The sequence below is a fragment of the Panicum virgatum genome, chromosome 9N, assembly GCF_016808335.1.
Source record: "Panicum virgatum strain AP13 chromosome 9N, P.virgatum_v5, whole genome shotgun sequence".
NCBI lineage: Eukaryota > Viridiplantae > Streptophyta > Magnoliopsida > Poales > Poaceae > Panicum > Panicum virgatum.
In genome coordinates this window covers 11,583,525-11,608,211 of record NC_053153.1, presented here as the reverse complement: position 1 = coordinate 11,608,211, position 24,687 = coordinate 11,583,525, and the positions used below count along the sequence as shown (strand labels likewise).

The 24,687-nt window shown below is 44.5% G+C and overlaps 2 protein-coding genes across 3 annotated transcripts; one reads left to right on the top strand and one right to left on the bottom strand.

Moving 5' to 3' along the window:
• The first annotated feature begins 6,591 nt into the window (after positions 1-6,591).
• Positions 6,592-17,102, top strand: LOC120687588 (phosphatidylinositol 4-phosphate 5-kinase 1-like). Of its 2 annotated transcripts, none has more exons than XM_039969604.1 (10): positions 6,592-6,806; positions 7,335-7,423; positions 7,713-8,759; positions 9,412-9,579; positions 10,486-10,651; positions 10,904-11,014; positions 11,093-11,280; positions 15,427-15,566; positions 16,101-16,266; positions 16,701-17,102. In XM_039969604.1, exons 2-10 carry the CDS (start codon positions 7,386-7,388, stop codon positions 16,978-16,980), a joined length of 2,304 nt encoding a protein of 767 aa, XP_039825538.1. In that variant the 5' UTR covers positions 6,592-6,806; positions 7,335-7,385; the 3' UTR covers positions 16,981-17,102. The 2 variants fall into 2 exon arrangements, with proteins under 2 accessions (XP_039825538.1, XP_039825539.1); XM_039969605.1 differs by having other exon boundaries at positions 6,602-6,806; positions 7,799-8,759.
• Positions 17,103-18,713: 1,611 nt separating this feature from the next.
• Positions 18,714-23,188, bottom strand: LOC120689757 (pinin-like). The gene is made up of 10 exons (XM_039972155.1): positions 23,016-23,188; positions 22,824-22,931; positions 22,664-22,729; positions 22,408-22,560; positions 22,201-22,314; positions 21,702-21,773; positions 21,055-21,138; positions 20,855-20,955; positions 20,451-20,535; positions 18,714-19,326 (listed from the first exon to the last, which is right to left on the bottom strand). The coding sequence occupies exons 1-10, from the start codon at positions 23,088-23,090 to the stop codon at positions 18,943-18,945; spliced, it is 1,242 nt and encodes a 413-aa protein (XP_039828089.1). The 5' UTR covers positions 23,091-23,188; the 3' UTR covers positions 18,714-18,942.
• Between the last annotated feature and the right edge of the window lie 1,499 nt (positions 23,189-24,687).

The window sequence follows — 24,687 nt, the reverse complement described above, 5'->3', positions numbered from 1 at the left end:
CGTGTTCGGATGGCTGGCTGGTGGTACTGTAGCTGCACGTATTGCCGTATTGTACGTACCTGAATCTATACAGCTACCAGCCGCTACAGTACAGCCGCTATCAGCCGCTACAGTCACACATCTCACAAAATACTATTGAATCAGTTGCTACAGTGAAATCAGCCAGAAAAAAGACGGCAAACCGAACGGGTCTTTCTTTTGGGGCCCCGTTTGTCTCTACCACGCTGAGGCTTGAGCTGAGCTCAGCGCTGCCTCCGCGCCGAGGCGGACGCGGACGGCGGCCAGCGCGGAAGCGCCGGAGGCGTGCTGGGTGGGGTGAACGTGCCGCGGCGGCCGGGCCGTCTATCTGTAGGAGATTTGGAGAATTGTGCGGGCTGGGGACCTGTGGTTGTGGGTGTCACAGATGGACCTGACCTGAAGGGGAGGAGTGGAGTGAGGAGGGTCGTCGGCTGGCTGTAGGGGATGGATGAATGGATCAACTTGGCACATTCAGAAGCTCGCCAAGTTGAGCGCTACGGCCGTGCTGCACCAAACTTCGCGCAGGCCCAGGAACTTCGCGGCCATGCTGCATAAGCTCCACGCCTCTTCGTGCTTCTCGTTAGTCGTTTCTTTGGTGTGCTCTGTGCTGTCACTAGTGACGCAAAGCGGCAGAGAAGCATTTTGAAACATTGAAATAATGTAACTCATCTCACCCGTATATAATGGAAAGTTTTCTCCGAGACTTTACGGAACAATTGAGCACCTGTACTATTCTTCTCGAGGAAAATGCATTAGACTTCTTATGGGTTGTTTATTTGCACATATCAAGGGAAACACAATTTAAGCATACATTGTTCTTAGACTCTACACAATTTAAGCATCTTCTTACAATTAATAATCATCGTAATATTTTCATTATCTATTTGTACTGTGTATAAAAGATGTAGCCTAGATCTGTGTTAGATCCGTTCTAGTTGGCTTTAATTTGTTCTAGTGACTGTATTCTCTTGGTTTATATGCGTTTTGTTATTGGGTGCATCTTAAGAAGTAGCCAAGTAGGAAAGTGGCTAATAATTCTTCGATTGAAAGACCACACTTTCATGTTAAGCTGGATATTAACAGTCTTTGAATGTAGGAATTACTTCTTCTCGAATCGAAAGACCACATTATTATCATCTTAAGCTGGATATTAAGAAGCTACACAAATCATCCAAGTTAACATTAGCATACAAACTATGTAATGTATCTAAAAAAATTAAAATCATTATTAATCTTTTAATAAAAAAGTAACAGAAGTTCTGTATATTTGGTAAAAAAAAATCACTACACCAAGATGTTAGCACTTGTCATTGCAATGATTGTTGTTACTACCCACTTCCTCCCCCTAGCCACCTTGTGAGCGCCAACAGACCAACACAATATGACTGATAATCGCTCATGCAATACAAGCTACTAATATGTAGTAAGCATCTTCTAACCTTTGTTTATTCAGACAATTTTTTCAAAGATCCTATGCCCACTGTTGCTAGTATTGTCGGAAATAATTTAGGGTTTTAAATTTGTACCTAAATGTCCTAGAGTACTTTGGACAAAAAGACATGCTAATTTCTTTGGTTTTGATGCCAGGTTTGTAAAAAATAGTCAATTGTGGTGGGGCTGGGGAGTAAAAAAAATCATACTAATCTCATTGGTTTTGGTGCGGACACTAAAAACTAAGCAATTGATTAAGTGAACAAGGTACTAAAGAGGGGTGCATGCGTCTTTTTTCTACATCTATAATCTACCTCCAAAAATCTAGAATGACATACATTTGAGTTTGAGGACGGAGGGAGCAGAGGCGAAGCAAGCAACAGAGAAGCCATTTTTCTTCCCGGCTCATGATTCGTTAACCCAACTGTTTGCATGCATGGTGCGTGGGCTTCCGTGTAAAGAAAGCTTCATGTAAAATCTGTAGTTTTCGAATCATCTATCCAAGTTCGATTGCATCATCATATTTCTAATAATATGATCTTTAAAATAGGACTACATTTGACTATATTCGAACGGAATTTAAGATGGAACAATTTTAGGGTGAAGCTAGAACAATTGCTCCATCCAAACAAAATTGTTCTCCTTTAAAAAAATTGCTCCACCTTAAAGCTATATAAATACAGTCAATAGTATCTTATTGTGAAGATTTTATCATAAAAAAGTCAGTGGTGCAATCCAACTTACTAATTTAGATATTCCAGTTGAAAATTATGAATTTATTTACTCCAAATCCTTCTTTCGCTGCTAGAAAAATCAACGATTAGTACCGGTCAGCAACCCCCCTTTAGTACCGGGCGGTTGACCGGTACCCATTGGCCGGTACTAAATGGCACGCCATTTAGTTCCGGTCAAAACGTCTGGTACTAAAAGGGACGTTTAGTACTAAACCGTTTTACAGCCGAAAAATGAAGAAAAAAAATCTTGAACCCCCGAGAGAGCCGCACACGTGCAACGTCCCAAGTCACAAGTCACGCGAATTTTTCATGCGTAACTTCCTTACCATCCCACCTATGCACAAGATGTGACTAGTAGAAGATGCATTCCTTTTGAAGTAACCCGTAGAGAGCCATTTAGTACCGGCCCAAGACACCGGCCGGTCCTAAAGGATGACATTTAGTACCGGCTGGTGGCTTGGGCCGGTACTAAAATGGCTCAGGAGACGTTTAAATTTTGGCTCGGTACTAAAATCACTCCGGGGCAACATTAGTACCGGATCAAAATGTGCCCGGTACTAAAGGCCAAGGACGAATGGGCCTTTTTTTTTCTAGTAGTGTTTTGTACGTATCCCGGAAAGACATGCGCGTAGGGCAATATTGTTTTTGCGATAACTGCGCTCCTAGCCACGCGCTACCTGCAACAGCCTCCGATATTGTAACATTCACATTCTTCATGTGCAGTGGATGGTTCTCACTACAAATGCTCACGGTGTTCGCAAGCCGGGCCCATGACACAGCTCATGAGCTATGGTTCGCCTTTGCACATAATTAGCGTCATCTTTTATCTTATACACAATCTAACATGATTAGGAAAGCTAGATGCTTGAGATGGAGTTCAGTATCCAGAAGAGAAATTATAAACTTTTTAGTAAAAAGGCATTGCCTAAGCCCATGGGTCTCCGGCAAGCTTTGAACAAAGCATTGAAAGAGGCCCAAGAATCCGCCAGCAAAGGCTGCAAACGGTGCTCTACGCCCTCGCCATCTTCAAGAGTCAATCGGTGCTCTCAAGGTGACGAGGCAGCGGCAAAGATTGAAGATCAATGCATCCCATATGTGATGATGTTGCATAAAATGATTGTCTAGTCCTTAATATTAGGTAAATGCAGTAACTTAGAACAAAAAAGTTACAATTTGTAAAGTTTGATGGCCGATATGGCTGAAAAGGCAGGTTCTTATATATGAAAATTTTCGCTAAAAGCTTTGAACACATCATATTTTGTTGTTTCATTTTTCATTGCATTCCATAGAGTTTCTTTTAATAAATTCTAGTAGTCCTTGTAGTTTGATTTATAACCCTTGCTTTATAGTTTGACTTCGTATTGAGTCCCAACATCTCTATTTACAGGGATATAAGAATCCACGTGTTTTTTTTTCAACTTTCGTAGGATCTCTCAAACAACACAACCTTCAACAAATTTAAGTATTTCTGTTCTAAAGGAAAAGGAATGAAAAGGAGAAAGAGTGTGGTTCCTCGCAAAAAAAAAAAAGAAGAAGAAGTAGAAGAAGAAAGAGTGTTGACGGGGGTATAAACCCGGGATCCCTAGCGGGCTAGACTCGTACGATCGGAAACCCAGCAGGCTCACCGGGCCATGAAACGCGACGGCCCACTAACCGGCGCGGGAACCTGCCTTCGCTTCTAAGGCAATGAGTCCGGGAGCCCGGCCTCCCGGGACACGTGGCAGCCCCCGACCTAACGCCCCAGGTCAGAGCCGTGCCGATGACCCAGGACGTGCGCTCCAAGAACGACGCGCCTCCTGACATGCGTGCCGGCCAAGATAGGCCTTGTGCAGGCCCCAAGACACCGGCTCTCCTTATCTTGCGGCAAGAGGTTAGCCAGCAGGACCCCTGACAAGGGGACAGCGCCGCTTGCACGGGCCCGCGACACAATGGGAGGGGGCGTCCACGGACGCTGCCTCCCTTCACTGTAATGATGGTTGCCTCTGCACACCATCTCATTACACCAGCGAGTGTGACCGAACGCCTCCAGCCAGAACTCGATAAGACACCCCTCACCAAGAGCGCCGTCCGGCTGACAAGAGCTACGTAGGAGAGGTGTGGGACAGCCCCGCAGACAAGGAACATAGGCTCCGACGGACAAGATTGGAGGAGACCCCCCGAGTGACCAACCAAGCGGTCGCGCCGTCCCGACCAGGGTTCAACTTACCGACCGCTAACCGGTAACCGCCGGCCTCCGGTTCCGGTATACCGGACCGGTTTGGCCGGTTACCGGTCGGAACCGGACAAATTCAAATTTAAATTCAAACTTCCCCGTTCAACCGGTTCGTACCAGTATACCGGCCGGTTAGACCGGTTTACCGGCCGGTTTGACCGGTATACCGGCCGGTTTGACTGGTAACCGGCCGGTTTGACTGGTAACCAGTCAAATTCAATTTTTTTTCTTTTTTGGTTTAAATTCAAATGCCCGCAAAGTATACTAAATAAATGTTTGTATAACATATTTTAGTCTAAATGAACCCTCCAACCCTCTTTTGTACTACTTTTACATTGTATTTGTATACTTTTGTATGCACGTTTTTTTTGTTTAACTTTAAATCCCCGCAAACTATACTAAATGAACGAATTTTTGAGAAAATTTGACACCATTAAATTTGTCGCATCTTGAAGTATTTTTAGGAATTTTTTGAGAATTTTTCATTTTTTTAATTCAAATTTAAATTTTGAATTTGGACCGGTTTATACCGGATCAAACCGGAACCGGTCCGGACCGGTTTGACCGGTAACCGGTCAAACCGGACCAGTTACCGACGGTTAGGGGAACCATGGTCCCGACTGAACCAAGATGGGACAGTACCGGGGGAACGCGTCGCCCAAGAGGATCGCCAGGATCATCCCTTGCCCAGAATATCGTCAGGATCAAGCCTGCCCACTCTCGACCGACCGAGTGGGCCCCGACGACTGACAAGGACGAATCGCACCCTGACGGTGCCAAGACACAGCGCTAGATAAATGTGAATAAGGGGTCCACCTTGGACTATAAAAGAGAAAGCCTCCCACGTAGGAAAAGGGTTGGACTCCCACGAGTTCGACACTACTTGACCAGCTTGTAAGCTCCCCTCTGAACTTTGAGCACCCTGGCTCGAGAGCAATAGAGCGAGAACACCACCCCCATACTAGACGTAGGGCATTTCAGGCCAGAACCAGTCTAAATCCTCGAGTCTTTGCGTGCTAGACCATATCCGATCAAGCGCACAATAAACAAATAATTGAGTAGTTTTGTAGTTGCCCATTTCCCGCAGCGACAAGTGTGGTTGGGAGAACATGACCCGAAATGTAATAAGAAAGCGAGCGTTTTCATCTCTTTCTCATATATAGCCAGTCACAAGACTTTCTGTGGACCCGGCGGCAGCCGGTCCTTCCACCTTGTCCTCCGTCCAATCAACTTCCATGACGCAGTTATGAAATTTGGGATGGGTCCAATGGTGGAGATAAAAATGGAATGTTCAAGGAGTACTACCTACTCCGTAGGAGTACGTCACTTTCCCTGTGTGTGCTCGTAAATATCTTCTCGACGCGTAGCAGGAGTAGCACCTTTTTATTTAGCTTTTTACGCACATGGCCCAGATGGCGAACCGGTAACTACTTCCGAGTTCCAAAGTCCAAACCCCAAGTGTCCCCGTCGCTCCGAGATCACGCCCCCGATCAGATTCCTCGTCGCCGTCCGCCGCCGCGCGCTTGCCGCCGCAGCCACCGCCGCCGTGACCGAACTCGCTCGCACGCCCACGCCATGCCAAGTCGGCGCTAACAAAAAATAATCCGCAAGCAACTGCAAGCAACCCAGCGGGAACACCCCTCCGACGACGCGAAGCGAACAAGCGCGCCGCCGAAAGTGACCGGGCCCCCGCCCACATGGCGCGCACGGGAATCCTCTCGTCCGTGCGGGGGCTCTGGCTGGCTGGCTCCCGGCTCGCTCCCCGCACCCCCACCGCCGCGCCCGCCCGCCCTCGCGGTCGCAGTGAAAGCACGGGGAATCCTCTCGACCGCGCACGGGCTCGCCGCGCGTCCGCGCTGCCAACACACACACCTGGCAAAGCAGATCGAACCGAATCGATCCCGCCCGCCGGCCAGCGTCTCCCGTCGCTTTCCATGATTGACGCCGCGGCCGCCGCCGCCGCCGAAAGGCCAGAGGGAATTACCCCAGTGGCGGGGCGTTTCGGCGTCCGGCGACGGAGGCCGGAGGGAAGCAATCCCTGGGCCTGGGGAGGAAAGAAAAAAAAGATCCCTGGGGTGGGGCAGGGTGGGGGCGTGGCGCGCGCTGGGATTGGTCGGCGCCAGCTCGGCCACTTGCGCGCGCAACGTGGTGGTGGTTCCCGTCCCTACGCCCCCACCGCACCGTCCCCTTCCCTCCCGCGCCGGGCCCCAGTCGCCTTCGCCCCCTGCCTGTCCCCGTCGATCTCCTGCCCCCCTTTCCCCTCCTCTCTGGGCTCTCTCGCCTGTCCTCCCTCCTCTTCTCTCCTTCTCTGCTGTGATCCTTTCCCGGAGGCTGGTCTGGTCGCATGGGGCGTGGTGTCGGCTGGGCGCGATCTCCCTCGGCGGCGGTGAGCTCCGGCTGCTGCTTGTGAGGTATGTATGGTGTGCCTGCGAGACCTGTTGTTCCTGGTTGCGCTCTTTGCTTAGAGATGCTGTCGCCGAGGCCGCCCAGTTGCGCTGGAATTCAGGAGTTTAAACCTTCCGCTATGATCCAGCTCCTGGGTTGGGTGGAACTCGAGCCGTTTAGAGATTCTCAAGCTATGTGATTAAAGTGGCTTTTCAAAAGTATCCTCATGTAGAGTTAGAAATGTGAACTCAGACGCAAGCTTCTACTGAAGTCTGAAGGGAGACTCTGCACTCGAAAGTCCACGTGCCCTGCTCGCTGAAATTTTCAGTTCGTGACTACTGTTTTTTATTGTGTTGTATGAACTATATAATATATTTGAAGTTATCTTCATGGTACTAGTTCATACGAGATGTGGTCTGGTAATCTTGTATGAGGGTTGATTCCATAGGAAATCTATCTGGAGCAAATCTTTCTGGGATCAAGTCTGTATTTCCTTTCAGTGGGCGTTTATTTTGAATCCATAGTTGATCACGACCTTTTCTATCTTGTTTCAGATCTTGCTGAATGATTTTTGCCATTTCTGAGGCATCCTAGTAAACCTTGGCATGGCCACTGGAGAAACAAGCACGGGGAACATCCAGAGGTGTGCTAATTCTCATTTTCATCATGAAATATGCCCCTTTTGTTTTGATCTAATGGAAGGCTCTTCAGTGCCTTTTTCAAAAAAAAAAAATGTAAAGCCCAATAAAATGACAAGTAGATTTGTATGCATCTGCTGTTCACTGCTAATGCTCTGCTTTAAATTTTTAATTTTCTTTTCTAATTTAGTTGTTGGAAAGCTTGTAAGCACTACCATTTAGACATTTCAAATATAACTAGCGATAGTTGGTAGCCTTATTTTCTCTTTGGGATCCCTTTGTCTTTCTGTTTAGGGGGAATACCCTTCCAAATGGTGACATCTATGTTGGCAACTTCGCTGGTTTAGTTCCTCATGGATTTGGAAAGTATATGTGGACAGATGGAACTCTTTATTATGGCGAGTGGGATACAAGCAAGATGACTGGTAGAGGAGTGATTCAGTGGCCCTCTGGCGCTTCATATGATGGAGATGTCTGTGGAGGTTTCATTGATGGAACAGGCACCTTCAAAGGAGTTGATGGCTCTCTTTATAAAGGTTCGTGGAGGATGAACAAAAAGCATGGAATGGGCACAATGGTTTACGCCAACTCTGATACTTATGAAGGCTTCTGGAATGAGGGTTTGCCAGAGGGATTTGGTAAATATACATGGGCTAATGGTAGCACCTACATTGGAAGCTGGAAGTCCGGCAAAATGAATGGCAGAGGAGTGATGAAGTGGACAAATGGTGATACTCTTGACTGTAATTGGCTTAACGGACTGGCTCATGGAAAAGGTTTTTGCAAATATGCATCAGGAGCATGTTACATTGGTACATGGGACAGGGGACTCAAGGATGGGCATGGTATGTTTTATCAACCAGGAAGTAAAATTCCCTGTAACCTTGAAGTCTCTGAGTGTGTAACAGACCATGATGTTTCTAGTGCTTCAAGTTCCGGTAATGAAAATGTCAATAGTGGACTCTTGTTTCTGTTGCAAAAACTTTGCAACACGTGGAGAATACGCAACCTTTTCCATCGACCCAGGCGTATTTCAAATGGCACTGCACCAGTTTTTGATGATAATTCTGGAAATCACTTGTCAGAAGATTCATCTACTGAACCTTTGACAACTGGTGGGTGTCTCCAAGATAGTGGAGTTGATAAAGTATTAGTCTATGAGCGGGAATATGTACAAGGAGTACTTATCTCGGAAAAGCCAAAAGGTCATGATTCTGGAATGCCGGATAGTGGTAAAACACAGGAGCATACCTGGCAAAAACAAGCTGGTGGGCCCATGGAGACTATTTACAAAGGCCACAGGAGCTATTACCTAATGCTTAATCTGCAACTCGGCATCAGGTAAGTTGTAAGTTGTAAGAACATTTGCAAACTGTGTCATCTGAGTTCATTTATATCATCCTATCCAAATTATACTTTTATGGTAGTTTATTTTTCGGGTTCACTCGATATATATCTATTTTGGATGAGATATGCTATTATCACATACGAAAGAACCAACCTATGCATCAGGATTGGGTACCTGTATCTTTCAGATACAGAACTCATATTTATTTTTGAGCACGGCATTACTTATTCAAGAATGAATAGTGGTTGGTAGTAAAAGGTCGATTGGAAACTTCCAAGTATTTGAGTGGCAACAGAAGGAACCACTTTTCAAGCATTATTATGATATTGGATAAAATGTATAACTTTCTTATTCCTTTTAGGAAGAAAATCTAGTGGCATCTACATACATAAATAGTTGTCACTTTCATATTTTCTTGGCATATTTTTCCACACTGCCCATACTGATTTAACTCCAGATTTAAATCATCTTAATTCTACTATATTGTTTGTTTGTCCTTGTGATGTCTGTTTGACGGTACTGTAGCTATATTACATCCAAAAGATGATTTTTGGTATCTTAATTTAGCGGTCTCACACACTTCAGTAACTATGTTCCTACTCCCAGTCCTTTCTGTAACCTAAACCCCATACTATTGTTATTCAGGTATACTGTAGGCAAAATCACCCCTGTGCCATTGCGTGAAGTCCGTTCAAATGATTTTGGACCTCGAGCACGGATAAGAATGTACTTCCCTTGTGAGGGCTCGCAGTATACCCCACCACATTGCTCTGTCAACTTCTTTTGGAAGGATTATTGTCCTATGGTTTTCCGGTATGCCTCTTTTTATAATTTGTTAATTGTATAAGGTTCTACTATTTCATGCTGTTCTGTTACTACTTGCTTGTACTGAATGTAATTTGATATTAAAACTGTGATTTATTCATTTCTAATTAATTATGGAGGTCTACTGCAGTTCACCCCTACCTAATTAACTATAGAAGATGGCAAAGAAGCTAATGTAAACAATGACTGATTTTTTAATAAGAAGCTATATAATGATTAGGCAGCCTATGTTTTCCCATTAGAAAATAGTATATCAACATGAACAGGAAACTATAAAGATTCATATGATTACATCAGAGCAGTTTCTCTGATATAAAGTATGAGTCGTCCCAACTCATAAAGAGCATTGCCCAAAGCCTCAAATTGAAGAAAAATTATGCACACCATATTTTTCTGTTTGGAGCATTTTTTTCTCCTGAACTACTCCCTCCATCCTCCACCTTTAATCATCGGTTTCCATCTTGACACCGAGACCAAGGAGACATTAACTCCCCATTTTCCATTTACTCTCCGTGATAAAAATCGTAGTAATCCAATGAGAACTTGCCAGCCATTGGCCCATGACAAACGCATCAAGCAGCAATAATGACTTTGAGGTGCCCTCTCCTCTGCTTTTGTTTGCATGTGGCCATGGCCACGTCCAACCCAAGGAGTCCCATGCTAATATGTTGATCAATTTTGGAAGACCCAAATTCCCTTAGGCGCTTGTCAGATCTGGATGGAGTACTTTTTTATTGGTTTAAGTATATGAGCTTTATTGGTGTAGTGATTGTAGAAACCAATACGGGATGGTATATACTGTAGAGATTTTTTCATCACTTCGGAACTTTTATGGATTCTGCACACTAATCCATCATTTTTTTTGTTGTATCTAATTGACTCATAAATTTTCAGGAATCTACGAGAAATGTTTCATATTGATGCTGCAGATTACATGATGTCCATATGCGGTGATGACAGTCTAAAAGAGCTTTCTTCACCCGGGAAAAGTGGCAGTATTTTCTATCTTTCACAGGATGAACGCTTTGTCATAAAAACGTTGAGAAAAACTGAGTTGAAGGTAATGTCGTCAAGGCTATTTATGAGCGTGTGTTTTAGTTGTTCTTAATGTTTGGATGAGCTGTTGATATTATATAGCCAGGACAAATTTGTTGCATATACAATGGTTCTGCTTTTGTGATTCTGATATTAGTAAACATGAAAATTCTTAGGAAACAAGAACAAAACATTCATAGGAAGCAAAAAGCTATTTATGTTGTTGAGTGATAAGATATGCATACTGCAGACTGGTTTGATGTAATACATGCTGCAGATACTGCTGAAGATGCTTCCAAAATATTACAATCATGTCAGAGCTTATGATAATACGCTTATTACAAAGTTTTTTGGCGTGCACAGGATTACTCTGAAAGGAGGAAGAAAGGTGCACAACCAAGTCCTTGTTGAATTATTTATGTATAGCGTATATGCATACGTTAACGTTATTTATGGTTTTGTACAGGTCCGCTTTGTTGTGATGGGTAATATGTTTTGCACTGAGCTTCGAATCCACCGCAAGTATGACTTGAAGGGTTCTACACAAGGCCGATCAACGAAAAAGCAAAATATAAATGAGAACACAACACTAAAGGATCTTGACCTGTCATATGTTTTCCATGTAGATAAACCATGGCGGGACGCGCTTTTCAGGTAAGCTGCCAATTCTTGTTCGATTTGTTTCCGATATGCCCAAGTCTTCTCCGTGTATTACCTGTTTGTATTTCTACTAGTCTTCAGTCTCTAACCTTATTGTTTATGAAATTACTTATATCCCCCCAATGGAAATACAAGAGGTGGTAAGGAAAAAACATAGAAAGTAAGATACATGTGCTAGATTTTCTACTTTACACCCAAGATTATTGCCTACAGAACTGTTTTGTACTATTTCAATATAGACACTGATGTATATATTTTTCCCCTTTGGAAATTGAAGAATGCATACAATGACGATCTGGATATGCTTGGGTCGGACTTTGATTTCTTTTACCTGCCGGCGTCGCACACGTGTGGGGGGATTGTGCTTGCCTGGAATCGTTGTTTCTGGTTGGCCTCTAGTCCGGTGTACAAGGAGTTCTCCCTCACTGCGCGCCTCACCTTGTTGGCGACAGGGGACTCTTGGTGGATTACTGTAGTCTATGGACCACAGGGCGATCAGGCCAAGATTCGCTTTTTGGAGGAGCTCAGAAGCATCCGTCAGGTCTGCCCTGATACATGGATGATCTGTGGAGATTTTAACATTATCTACAAAGCTGAAGATAAGAACAATGGTCTCCTACACCGAAGCATGATGGGTCGTTTCCGTCGCCTCATCAATGATCTAGCGCTTCAAGATCTCTGCCTTAAAGGCCGTCGTTTCACCTGGTCGAGTGAGCGGGACTTGCCCACACTGGAAAGGTTGGATCGCGTCCTCGTCTCGGATGATTGGCTTGACGTCTTCCCTGATCACAGCCTCTCCGCACTCTCCACTAAATGTTCCGACCACGCGCCCCTGCTCCTAAAGACCGATTGTGCCATCCCTCACTTCAAACGTTTTCGATTTGAAAACATCTGGCCGCGCTTTGATGGTTTCTTGGAGACGGTTGCCACAGCTTGGAACGCGCCGGTCCCGGCCCATGAGCTCGATGCTTTCAGGGTGCTTGATATTAAGTTACGCGCCACTGCAACAGCTTTGAAGTCGTGGAGCGCTAAGCATGTGGGTAACGTGCGCCTTCAACTCGCAATTGCCAAAGAAATTGTCTTCAGATTTGATTGTGCGCAAGAGAACCGCACGCTGGCGCCGCATGAGGTGGCACTCCGACACAAGGCGAAGCTCAATTGCCTAGGTTTGGCTTCCCTCCAGCGGTCCATTATTCGGCAGCGTTCTCGCATTACCTACCTAACCAAGGGTGATGCGAACACGAAATTCTTTCACCTACAAGCCTGCCACATGAGTAGGAAGAATTACATCGAAAGCGTACGCGTTGGTGATGCGCACCTTGTGCGAGAAGAGGAAAAGGCTGAAGCGTTCTTCAAGCATTTTGATGATATTCTGGGCTCTCGGTGCAGCCGGGAAGCAAATCTTGACTTCACTTTCCTTGGCCTGCCGGTGATAGACACCTTTCTTCTCGATGTTTGCTTTTCGGAGGAGGAGGTTTGGCGGACAATCCAGGAAATACCGGTCGACCGTGCGCCGGGGCCGGACGGCTTCACTGGCTTGTTCTACCGCACAGCATGGAACATTATCAAGCCGGACATCATGCGCGCGCTCCATGCTCTTTGGGCTCTTGATGGCAGAAGCTTGTATCTCAAAAACCAAGCCTACATCGTGTTGCTTAAGAAGAAAGAGTTCCCAGCTGAGATCAGTGACTACCGGCCTATAAGTCTGATTCATAGCTTCGCTAAACTCTTCACCAAAGTGCTCGCCACCAGGTTGGCTCCGCTCATGCGACAATTGGTCTGGCCAAACCAAAGCGCTTTCATCAGAGGTCGTGTCATTCCTGAAAATTTTCGGGCAGTCCAACTGTCAGCAAAGCTCCTGCTCAGAAATAAAAGGCCTTCCACACTAATGAAAATTGATATTGCAAAGGCCTTCGATACTATTAACTGGTCGTATCTCTTCCAGTTACTTGAGCACTTGGGCTTTTCTCGTCGTTGGATTAATTGGATATCTTTGATCCTTTCCTCGGCCAGCACGAAAATAATTCTCAATGGCTCACCTGGTCGGCGTATTTGCCATGCGAGAGGTTTGCGACAAGGTGATCCGCTATCGCCGCTCTTGTTCGTTATTGCAATGGAAGCTCTTAATGCTTTGATAAGGACGGCAGAGAACTCAAGTGTTTTGGGTCCACTGGATTGCAAAGTTAAGGAAAGGGCTTTCTTTTATGCTGATGATATGGTTCTCTTCGTGGCTCCTAAACAGCAAGATCTGGTAATTGCCAAAGTCATTCTGGAAATATTTGGGCAAGCTTCCGGCTTAAGAACTAATGGGAACAAGTGTCTTATCTCGCCAATTCATTGCGACCTGGAAGACACAGTGACTTTATTGCGCTTCTTCCCCGGAAAGCTAGCCTCTTTCCCTGTCAGGTACCTCGGCATTCCCCTTGCAATATCTCGGTTGAAGAAAGCTGATCTGCAGCCCCTGGTCGACAAGGTTGCCAACTGTCTTCCTACATGGAAAGGATCTCTGATCAACAAAGCAGGTCGCGCTGTACTGATCAAAGCCAAACTTTCAGCAATACCGGTCCACACTGCCCTAGCTATTGAGATCTCTCCTTGGGTCATCAAATGTATTGACAAATTGCGACGGTCGTTTCTCTGGAGTGGCAACTCTACAACAAAAGGGGGCTGTTGTTCGGTGGCATGGCCCAAAGTGTGTCGCCCGCCCGAGCTCGGTGGACATCATTGATCTGAAGCTCTTTGGCTATGCTCTTCGTATGCGCTGGTTGTGGTTCCAAAAAACGGATACCTCCAGACCGTGGTCGCACCTACCGGTAAAACATGAGCACATTGTTACTGCCATGTTTGAAGCCTCAATTTCAGTCCAGGTTGGCGATGGTACCCGTGCGTTATTCTGGCGTGACCGGTGGTTGCAGGGCCGATCCATTGCTGATCTTGCGCCTTGCTTATTTGATGCAGTTGGCCAACATGCACGCTGTTGTAGGACTGTGGCAGCAGGTTGCTCTCAGCGAGCTTGGGTACAAGACATCACCGGTGCTCTTACTGTGCAGGTGATACTAGATTACCTTTCGGTCTGGGACTTGGTCGAATCCACGAGCTTGCAGCCCAACACACCGGACCGTTTCCTTTGGAAGTGGACCGCTGACCACGTCTTCACTACTGCTTCCGCTTACCGCGCCTTCTTCGTCGATCAGTACTCTATTGCGGGAGCAAAAACTCTCTGTAAGACGAGGGCGCCAGGAAAGTGCAATGTTCTTTGGCTGGTTAGCCATCCATGATCGCTGCTGGATAGCGGAAAGAAGGAAAAGGCATAATCTTCAACAAGATGACACATGCGTCCTATGCTGCTAGGAATCCGAAACAATATCACACCTGCTTGTTGGTTGCTCCTTCTCGTGGCAGGTCTGGTATAGAGTTCTCCTGCGTGCGAACTGGCATGCAGTAGCACCACAGCAGCCTTTCGTTGATTTCACGGATTGGTGGCAATTTGGCCGGAAGCGTTTTGGCAAAGTTGATCGTCGGTGCTTTGACTCCCTGGTGATCTTAACTTTCTGGACCATCTGGAAGGAGCGCAACAGAAGAACTTTTGATAATGTTACCCAATCGGTCGACGAGGTCGTTAATAGAGTTTTTTGAGGAGGCGGTAGCTTGGGCCCGGGCAGGGTTTAGATCACTTACACCTTTTCTTTCTCGTTGTGGTCGCGTTTGTGTACCTCTGTAATATATCTTGCGCTATCTCTCAGCCTTGGGCCATGAACTACGGTTCATGGACAGGCTTCTTGTAACTTTTTTCTCTACCCTCTTAATGAAATACGTGCTCAGGCACGTTCGCAAAAAGAATATTCACAAAAAAAAAACAAAGAAATAGCTCAAAGTGGGTCTGCGAATACTTTCCAGGAAGGACCTTTTGATTAGTTCTTGTATTGTTTATGAATGTGTACAGATCTTGGAATGGCATGTCTGTGGTTAAGCATCACAATTCTGGCTGTTGTATTTGCTCTGGAATCAGTTAGGACTTGAGAATCTATTATTACATTGCCATGGAGTCATTGATGTTAAAGATTGAAAATCAATGAATAAATGGTTTATAATCATCAGATTTGGTGGTACCTGCTAACTGTTTCTGCTGACCATTTTCAGGCAAATATCACTTGATTGTATGTTCCTGGAATCCCAGTCTATTATTGATTATAGCATGCTCTTGGGAATCCATTTTAGAGCTCCCTATCACCTGAAGACATCCTCATCACACCAGAACAGCCCCGAAACTGGAATTTCAGGTATAGTGGAATGTGCCCAATCTTAAACACAGCTGAGTTTTTTTTTTTTTGAAAAATTGCTTTTGCCACAGATCTGGACCCTGTTCTTTAATATGCCCCTTGAGTTCAGCTCGTTTCATTTTCATAGCCTCTGTGAGATGGTATTTTGTTATAGCCATCACAGTCAGTCTAGCCATGTTTAACTGAACAAACATGCCAAAATATTACCATATATGACCATGATATCACCAGAAGCGGCAAAAGGAACGCCCCAAGTATTATTTAATAACGTAAAAAAGGTCGTACTATGGCCAACTCATGCAGTTGAACCAAAAATGACCAAAACAATGTCAAATATAAATATGGATAATGTAAAATGGAGCAAAAATTTCCTTTAGTTATGTTATGTCCCTCTCAAGGTGACCTTTGCTTAAACTGGAACTAGAATCTTTGATGGACACATCTGTACATTCTAAGTTATTTTTTGGCATTGAAAAACCGGTTGCTTACCTTCAGCTTTTGACTGAGTAATAAATTGTTTCTTGCCATGACCAGATACTGATCTGTTGCAATATGGGGAGAAAAGTTCTTGGAAGGGATTTCTACTCGTTGCCCACGAGCCAGGTACAACAGTAGGTGGTTCACACATAAGAGGAAGCATGGTTAGGGCATCGGAAGCAGGTTATGAAGAAGTTGATCTTGTTTTGCCTGGGACCGGAAGGTACCTGTTCTTGTACTCTGTAAAAGTTTAGTAACATTGATGATCCAGCTTGAAACTGAGATGTTGCAATGCATTAGCATAACACATACTACCCAGTGATTTTTTATTTTTACTTTCCTCATTCCCCCAAAATAATATTATGATGTTTCTATTTTCTTGGTTGCCATCCTTGAACTCCTATTAAGGGTTTTCTTTTTTAGATCATAAACTTAAAGTGCTATTGGAAACTTTGGTTTAGATGTCAAATATGATCGAGTAGTTCTTAGCCTTAACAGAGATGAACTATACATTCTTACTTATATGTACTTATATACACGAGTTCTACGCAGTTATTAGCATTTTCCTTATATGCATATGAGTTCTACATAGTTATTAACCCTAAAAGAAAATGAATTCTGCTCCCAATTCATGCTTACTCTGTAATATGTTTTCAGGTTCCGTGTGCAGTTAGGTGTGAATATGCCAGCTCGAGCTCTGAAAGTGTGCGAGGACATGAACACGGAACTAAAAAACCCAGACAGCATTGAGGAATACGATGTTGTTCTCTACCTTGGTATTATAGACATACTACAGGAGTACAACGTTTCGAAGAGGGTCGAGCATGCGGTCAAATCACTCAAGTTCGACCCCCTTTCAATATCAGCTGTTGATCCGAGTTCATATTCAAAACGATTTGTAAAATTCCTGGAGAGTGTTTTCCCTGAACAAGACTGAGTAGGCAAATAAATAGTAAATAGCATTATTATGGCCAATTTTTTTTGTAATAGTTAATATGTTCTCAATTATTCAACACGGTTCTTGCGCAGCACCAATGGTCATTTTGTTATTTCTCTGCAGATTTTTGCTTTTCCGGTTGTCAAACAATCGTCAACTTCTGTGCGGCAAGAAAACCCGCAAATTGATTGTACATAACCGGTTACGAGAGCATGTTTCAATAGGATAATTTAGGTACATATACATAGTGGATTGATAATAAAAATATAAATGTAGATACCCTTGTGTCTCACTGTCTCGCGTAGGCATTGCGGTGAAGACGGACAGCTGATTCAGGACGACAGTTGCTGACTTGCAGCAGCACGGGGCTGATTCATGGTGTGTTTAGTTGGTGAAATTTTTTAGATTTGACTACTGTAGTACTTTCGTTTTTATTTGATAATTAGTATCTAATCATGGACTAATTAGACTCAAAAAATTATCTCATCATTTCCGGCTAAACTGTGTAATTATTTATTTTTTAAACTACATTTAATATTTCATGTATGTGTTCAAAAATTCGATGTGATAGAGAATTTTGAAAGAATTTGAAAACTAAACAGGGCCTCAGTTGCCGTGACCCGGCACCAGACTGTCATAGCTTCTCTTTTTTAAGGCCATAGTGCCCAATTCCCTCACCAAAAAAAGCTCATCGGAAGCCTAGAACACTAGCCACGCATCTTTCACACGAGATGAGTGTGGGTATAAGAGATGTAGGGTGTATTGGTAAACAGTGATACAAGGATACGATAATACGTAATCGACACTCAAGTGTATACCTGGGATTGGATTGACATCCAAAATCCAATCGCGGGGAATCCAATTGAAGTCCAACTAAAATTAGGCACCATCCAATCCAATTCTAACTATTAGTCTCTGACATCCACTCCAATCCAATCCTACTTCAGTTAATCCAAATCCATCCAACATAATCCAAAGTCCAAGCATATAGTGGGAGGGCACAAGCGCATCGATCATGCTGGATGTCTTCATCGGCCGGGCGGCAAGCTCGCCGGCAAAGAGCGGCGTGGCCTCCTCATTCACACCGCGACCACGAGCCCACGGCCGCAGCTACCTCGAAGTCTGCATCACATCCCATGCCTTTTGCTGGCTTAGTTCTACGAGGGGCCGATTTGTAGAGTTCAAATGCAGGATGAAGCATTACAGCTTCTTCTCCTTCAATGGCTGCAGGGCTCGGGCCGGCAGATGCAGCGCGAGCATCGAGCCGGCGAGTTCTCAGGGCAGCGGAAGCGGCGCGAGCAGCGAGCCGATGAGTGCTCAGGGCGGCGGAAGCGGCACGACCAGCGACTCGGCAAGTACTGCAGCCTCGACGAGGTAGCCGCGGCGTAGGCATTCGAGATGCTCAGCGCCGAGGTGAAGGCAGGCTGCTTTGGCCAAAGGCATGCGCCGAGAGGGCTCCGTGCTGAGCAGGACGGGGAGCAAGCAGTGACGCGGGGACGGTGGAGGTGCCGACCACACGGTGGACTGGCAAGGGCAAGCTAGAAGACGCGCGACGGTCGGGAGAGAGACGCGCAGCGGCGGGGGAGAGACGTATCTGGTAGTGCTCCCCGCCTCCCCTCGTGATCCAATAGGATTTGGATTCTCTCTTTTTTCTATCCAATAAGAATCCAATCCTAATTGATCTAAAGCAATGGATATCCATATTCAAAAAGATCCAAATCCAGTAGAATCCAAGAGCCAAAGTCCAATTAGATTTGGATTTAGTCCATTCCATTCCCAGGAGTACTCAAGTGTATGGAACAAATGTCAAATAGGGCAAAACAGTATCACATGACCAAGGGGACAGAAGCAAAACTGACAGCAATACAGCAATACAGCCCACGTACATGCAGTCCAAACAAGACGTCAACTAATGAGATCAAAATGCAGACCGCCTAAGTGCTTAGCTTGTAACAAGCATGCCTACTGTGCCTCCTCAGGTGCAGGTTCACCACCATCAGTGACAGCTTCATCGGAAGGCTTGGACAGATCCTCATTAATCCCATCGTTGATGCCCAGAACTTCTTCCATCAGCTCGTCTTCCGCTGCCATATCCTCCGCATCCTCATCCTCATCATTGCCACCCTCCTCGGGAACTCGCCGAGTCTTAGGACCATGCTCCGCTCTGTGTGTGTCCAGCTCCTTGTCCATTTCTTGCATGTTAGCAAGCCCGTTTGCTCTCCTAGCATTCCGGGCATTCTGGATTCTTTCCAACTGCCTCTCAACATTGGAGAGATATTGCTCCTCAACTTGCTTTTGAAACTGAGTCAGCTCGGCTCTGCGCACAGATTTCCATTCTTCAAATACCTGCAGTGTTTTACATAAGTTAGGTTGGTCCAGAATAACTGATCCAGAAAACAGGAACACATAATTGAAAGTCTGAAACAAATACTCTACATATCAAACACTCCTTTCAAATATAAAACCAGTTTTAAGGCATTTGAACGTGAAAGATGAGTGTGAACATTAAGCACCAATGCACCATACTCAAGGTGTCGCGCTCAACAGAGAAGAGTATCTAAAACGTATGAAAAAAGGTGGCCTTCGGGAATGCAAGCACATGTTAATATGCCACCAACAAGACTCTTATCTATAACATGTGATAAGTGTAAATATCCATGTTCTTAACTATGCTGCACTTGACCATGATATATGACTTTGTAAATGGTAAGTACTCGAACAGCTTTCAACCAAACGTGCTACTCACAAGCAATCGGTTCCCTTGTACGTGTAAATGGTGTACTGGAAAATAACAACAAAGTTTCCATGGTCAAATCATGGATTCATGGTAACATAAAAATAGAGCCACAACAGAACAATTTTGTGGACTTATTAGGTGAGTCAACACTTACAATGAAATGAATAATACATTGCTTCTACTAAGTAATAAAACAGATATTGGAATGATAACATAGCTTAGAATCAAAATGTCCAATATCATAAAGGAAATTAGGCAACAGCAGCAAACTATAAATCCCCAAGACACACTAGCTTCTCCCAAAAGATCAATGGCTCTCACCAATAAAAACTGATTTTCTAAGCTACTCTAAACCAAACTTCGCAATTCAAAGCTCATTGACTGTTTGATTTTCACCAGGGAACAGCTAAATTGCAAACATGTTTGCTAGGTAAGGTTTAATCATCACGAGTCTAAAATTTCATCGAAGGCTGCGCATCCTGGTCGTTTCCTTCATATCTATAACTCCAATCAGTACCCACATACATCACAGCAGAAAAATGACAATTTTGTATCTATTTATTAATGAATTTATCAGAAGGTAAGTGTCTGTAGAATTCCAAGTTTAAACTTAAAAGACGGAGTTAAGTATGTCATTCAGCAAATAGTGCACCATTCATCAGGCATGTTTAATTTTCTGTTATAATACAAGAGTATGCACAATTGCAAAGTTCAAAGTTTGAGTAGGATATACCTTTTCCTTATTCTGCTCAATAACAGTAGGATCATCAATGATTGGTTTAGCTGGCATGTAGTAAATAGGTGGTTCAGCTTTTGTCCTGCCAAACGTGGGGGTAATCAGATAAGAGTCAAACATGGAACAGATATTTTCAATATTATGTAAAGAGATACACTAATGGTCATCAAACATCAAGTCTGCATACAATTAGAACGTATCTTCCCTCAATTTAATTGTCAATATGGACACTTTTGGACCAGAAATAAAAATAACCTGCAGCATGCAGAAAATAACAGATCCATCAAAAAGAAAGTAGAATAACTAAGACAAATATGCAAAACGAGTCAGAAGAAGAAAGTAGGGAACCCAATTGCGTATCTAAGTTGGTAGTGAAGAATGATGTAAATCAGTAAAGTTACCTTAAGAAATTGGACAGCTTTTTATGATGCTCAGTCCACTGAATGTACAACAGCTCCAACCTCTTTTCTTCTGCCTTAGCAGCTACACGAGCGCAAAGCATCTAAACAAGACCATCCAAGGATTAAATAACGCCAATTGAAAAATTGTGCAATTATGGCAGACGGATAAGTTTCTCATAAACCAATGCATAGAACTTTACCATGTCACGCTTACGCTTCTCTGCAATTTGCTCTCGCTCCTGCTGTCGCAACCTTTCACTTTCCTCACGAACCTTTTGCTCAGCCTACGTTCAAAAGAAAAAAACTTTCAGCGTCCACAATGAGTTTTGTATAATAAAAACTTAAATGGACTTTTAGCTATTCAGAAAAACCTTGATCTTTAAAATAACTAATAATATAGGTGACAAGCAGCAAGTTTCAAAAGAATACGCAGATTATGTTGAAATAATAAGAGATAATCTTATTACAGCTCTCTCTTATGGTTAAAATGAACATGAGGAATTGCTCGAAAATTTACCCAAATATGCACAAGCAAAATATCATGGTCCAATTCTTCCATACTATTACCATATAGGCAAGCATCTTCTTTGATATTCCATAGGCAAATGAATTTAAAAATGCCTGTATGACAATACAATTTTTTTTTCTTCAGACGACAATGCTTGATGCACTCACAAAATTTTACAAGTAAAGGTGCTGTGCCCATGTGCACACCAATGCATTAGATGCATATACAAAAAGTAACTAGACTGTAGCACTTAGTACATGGCAGGTGTAAGTTGTAACCCTACTCAAGACCAGTCATTAACTTAGAAATTCAGATAGGCACAGGAGAGATGAGCAAAACCTTTCGCTGCGTCTCTGATCTGCGCAGATAAGCCTCAGAGTTGGATAATTTCTTGTCCTCTTGCTGAAATTTCTGCATTGCAAAAAAGAGTAGAATCAAGAATCAGATAAACTAAACTTTTCACAAACAGAAATGCACATACCAACAAAGTAGTACAATCAATGGCACACCGAACATTCAAGGCCAATGGCAATCCTAGATATTGCATCAGCTATGCTAGTGGTTAGCTTAAATAAAATAACAATAGCCCAACAACATGTCAGTGCCAATATCCCTTAAAATTGAAATAAGTCCGTATAGTTAACATTGAGCACTTCACTACTTCACTAAACCGATACCCAAGTGGCAGGTTTGTCGACACGTTCAAGCTCACACTGGGCAAGCAAAAGTTAAACACTAGACTTCTTCTAGGAGTAATAAAAAACAAATGAAAAAGGAATCACATAGTCCTAATTTCTAAGGACTGCAGATACATCATTATGCATAAGGATTCTTTTACCTCTAATGTACCGACAAGAAGCTGGCCCAACATCCTCTTATTCCTTCTCACCATATTTGGGTCCTCATTCTTGGGAAGCTCCCTTGGAGCTGGCTCTGGAAGGGAATTATAGTCCTGCAATCAAATGATACAACCTAAGACCCAAAAGACCACATATAACACAATGAAAAGCAAACCCACAATCAGCTCCCCATTTGCTCTACTCACCACTCTCCTTAGCATCCGCAGGCTCCCATCCCTCCTGAAGCCACCATTGCTAACAGCCCTCCTGTCACTGCCTTCAGCAGCACCTGAACCCTCCTCGCGTCCCTCTGCCTCGGCAGCCTTTTCACCTTCCTCGTTAGTTTCAGCACCATCAACCTACGTTATGACGTCAAGCATCGAGACAAAATTTTAAGGTGCTGGCAAGTAAACCAAACTAATTACAAACAGAGTGGAGATGAAATACGAGGGCAATGCCAACCTTAACCACGGCAGATAGCAGCCGCCGCTTCTGCGCAGGCTGGTCCCCCGATTCCGCACCGGGTGCCTACAACAGAGATATTGAAAAAAAAAAGTGTTACGGACAAAATAGAGAAAACAACGGGACGGGGAAGGGAAGGAGATGTAGGGGAGAAGCGTACAGGTCTCACGAAGCCGCGGAGCGGGCGGGGCACCCCGGGTCCAGGTCCAGGGCCAGGGCCGGCGGCGCCGCGGCGAAGGCCGCGGGGATCGCGAAGTCGCTCGGTGATCTGCGAGGGGGACGAGAACGGGTCAGGGTAGATGCCCAGGGGGTACGGGGGCTTCGAGAAGCGCCGGACAGAGAGGGGGCGTACCTCGCGGTGCTGGCGCTGGAGCTCCTGGAGCTCGCGGCGGATGTCCTCCGCCGTCTTCTCCGTCGCGGCGGCCATGGCCTCGCGGAGAGGAGGGTTTGGGTTTGGATGCGCGGGGGGATTGGGCTCGTGTGCGGGGGAGGGATGGCTCGGGGTTGGATGCCCTAGTCTGGGATGCAGAGGCGGAGCCCTGGTTTCTAGTAGCCTCCGCCGTCGGATGACGCATCGTTCGGCGAGGAGTACGAGTAAACTCGCGAGCGCCACGGGCCCTGAGCGGTTCGCTCCCGTTCTCGTTCGTCGCGGTCGCCGGGCCGTGTGGATCAGGTGCACACATCAGTGCTGTTGGTTCGAGAGAGACGCATGTTACACTTGCACGTACCAGGCCTGTCGCTGGGTCCTCAAAAACAGTCTATTCAACGAGATCGTATCAAAAATTTTCGGATAAATCACAAAAACATTAAAACTGAACGAGACATATCTGTATTTTTTTAGTTTATAATCACAAAAACATTTCCTGCGATTCAGCAGCCCATGCAAAAAAAAAAACACGCCAAGCTAACAAGCTCCGTACTCCGATCCGTGTACTGTTCTCAACGAAATACTCATCTAATGTATGGTGTCATTGGTTGCAAGAATCGGATCCGTTTCTCGTAAGAATCATCAGAATATTTGCCAAAGGGCGGCCTTGTTTAGTATTGTAGCATTTTCGTTGTTATTTGACAATTAACGTCCAATTATAGACTAATTGTAATAAGTTGTTTTTTCAACTATATTTAATGTTATTTTTTTCAACTACATTTAATGTTCCATGCATATGTCCGAAGATTCGATGTGATGGGTACTATAAAAATTTTTTGGAACTAAACATGGTTGAATGGAGAAACATTTCTTGTTTTTTTACTAGGAATGAGAATCATCCAAACATATGTGTTTCTCGGTGATTCTAGTTCATTTCAGCGAGAATCTAGATCGGTAACCAAACGGTTTCACCGATTCTCGCTGTCTCAACAGACAAATGTTTCTGTGGAGAATTTGGATCTGAAATTTCTTGAAAAATTTGTAGCACTACCAAATCCACCTTAGATGTATAGTAAATTCTACATATTTAGAAAATTAAAAAAAAGACATGTAATTTGGAATTGAGACAGTTAAAGAGAGCCTACCATGTGCAGCGCAGTGCATGGGAGGGACAAGCCGCGGCTTGGTCCGCTTGGATCGGACCGTTGGGCCAAGAAGTTACTCCATCGATTAGAGGTCGAATCCTGTCGCGGAACAGCGAAACGACCATCGGAATGAGGCATTTGCCGTATTGGATCATTTTTTTATGTAAAACCGAGAGTTTCATTAATCATGTAAACACAGGATTACAGTTTGGTTCAGCCACACTTACCAGACAGGATTAGGGATGGCAGCGGGTGAGAAACCCGGTGGGGGGTAGAGGAAGGTACCCACCCCCACCTGGGTTAAATTTCCCCGCTACCCGCCCACTACCCATCTCGGGTACTATTTTCACCCCATACCCACCACCCATTGGATAACGGGTACTCATTGGGTGACCCACCCCCACATAAGAAACTAATCAATCAATGATTGAGCATATCAAATTATCAATTGCACAAGCTAACATCACAAAATCAGAATTTTAGAGCTAAGCAAATATCACTGAGTGGTCATG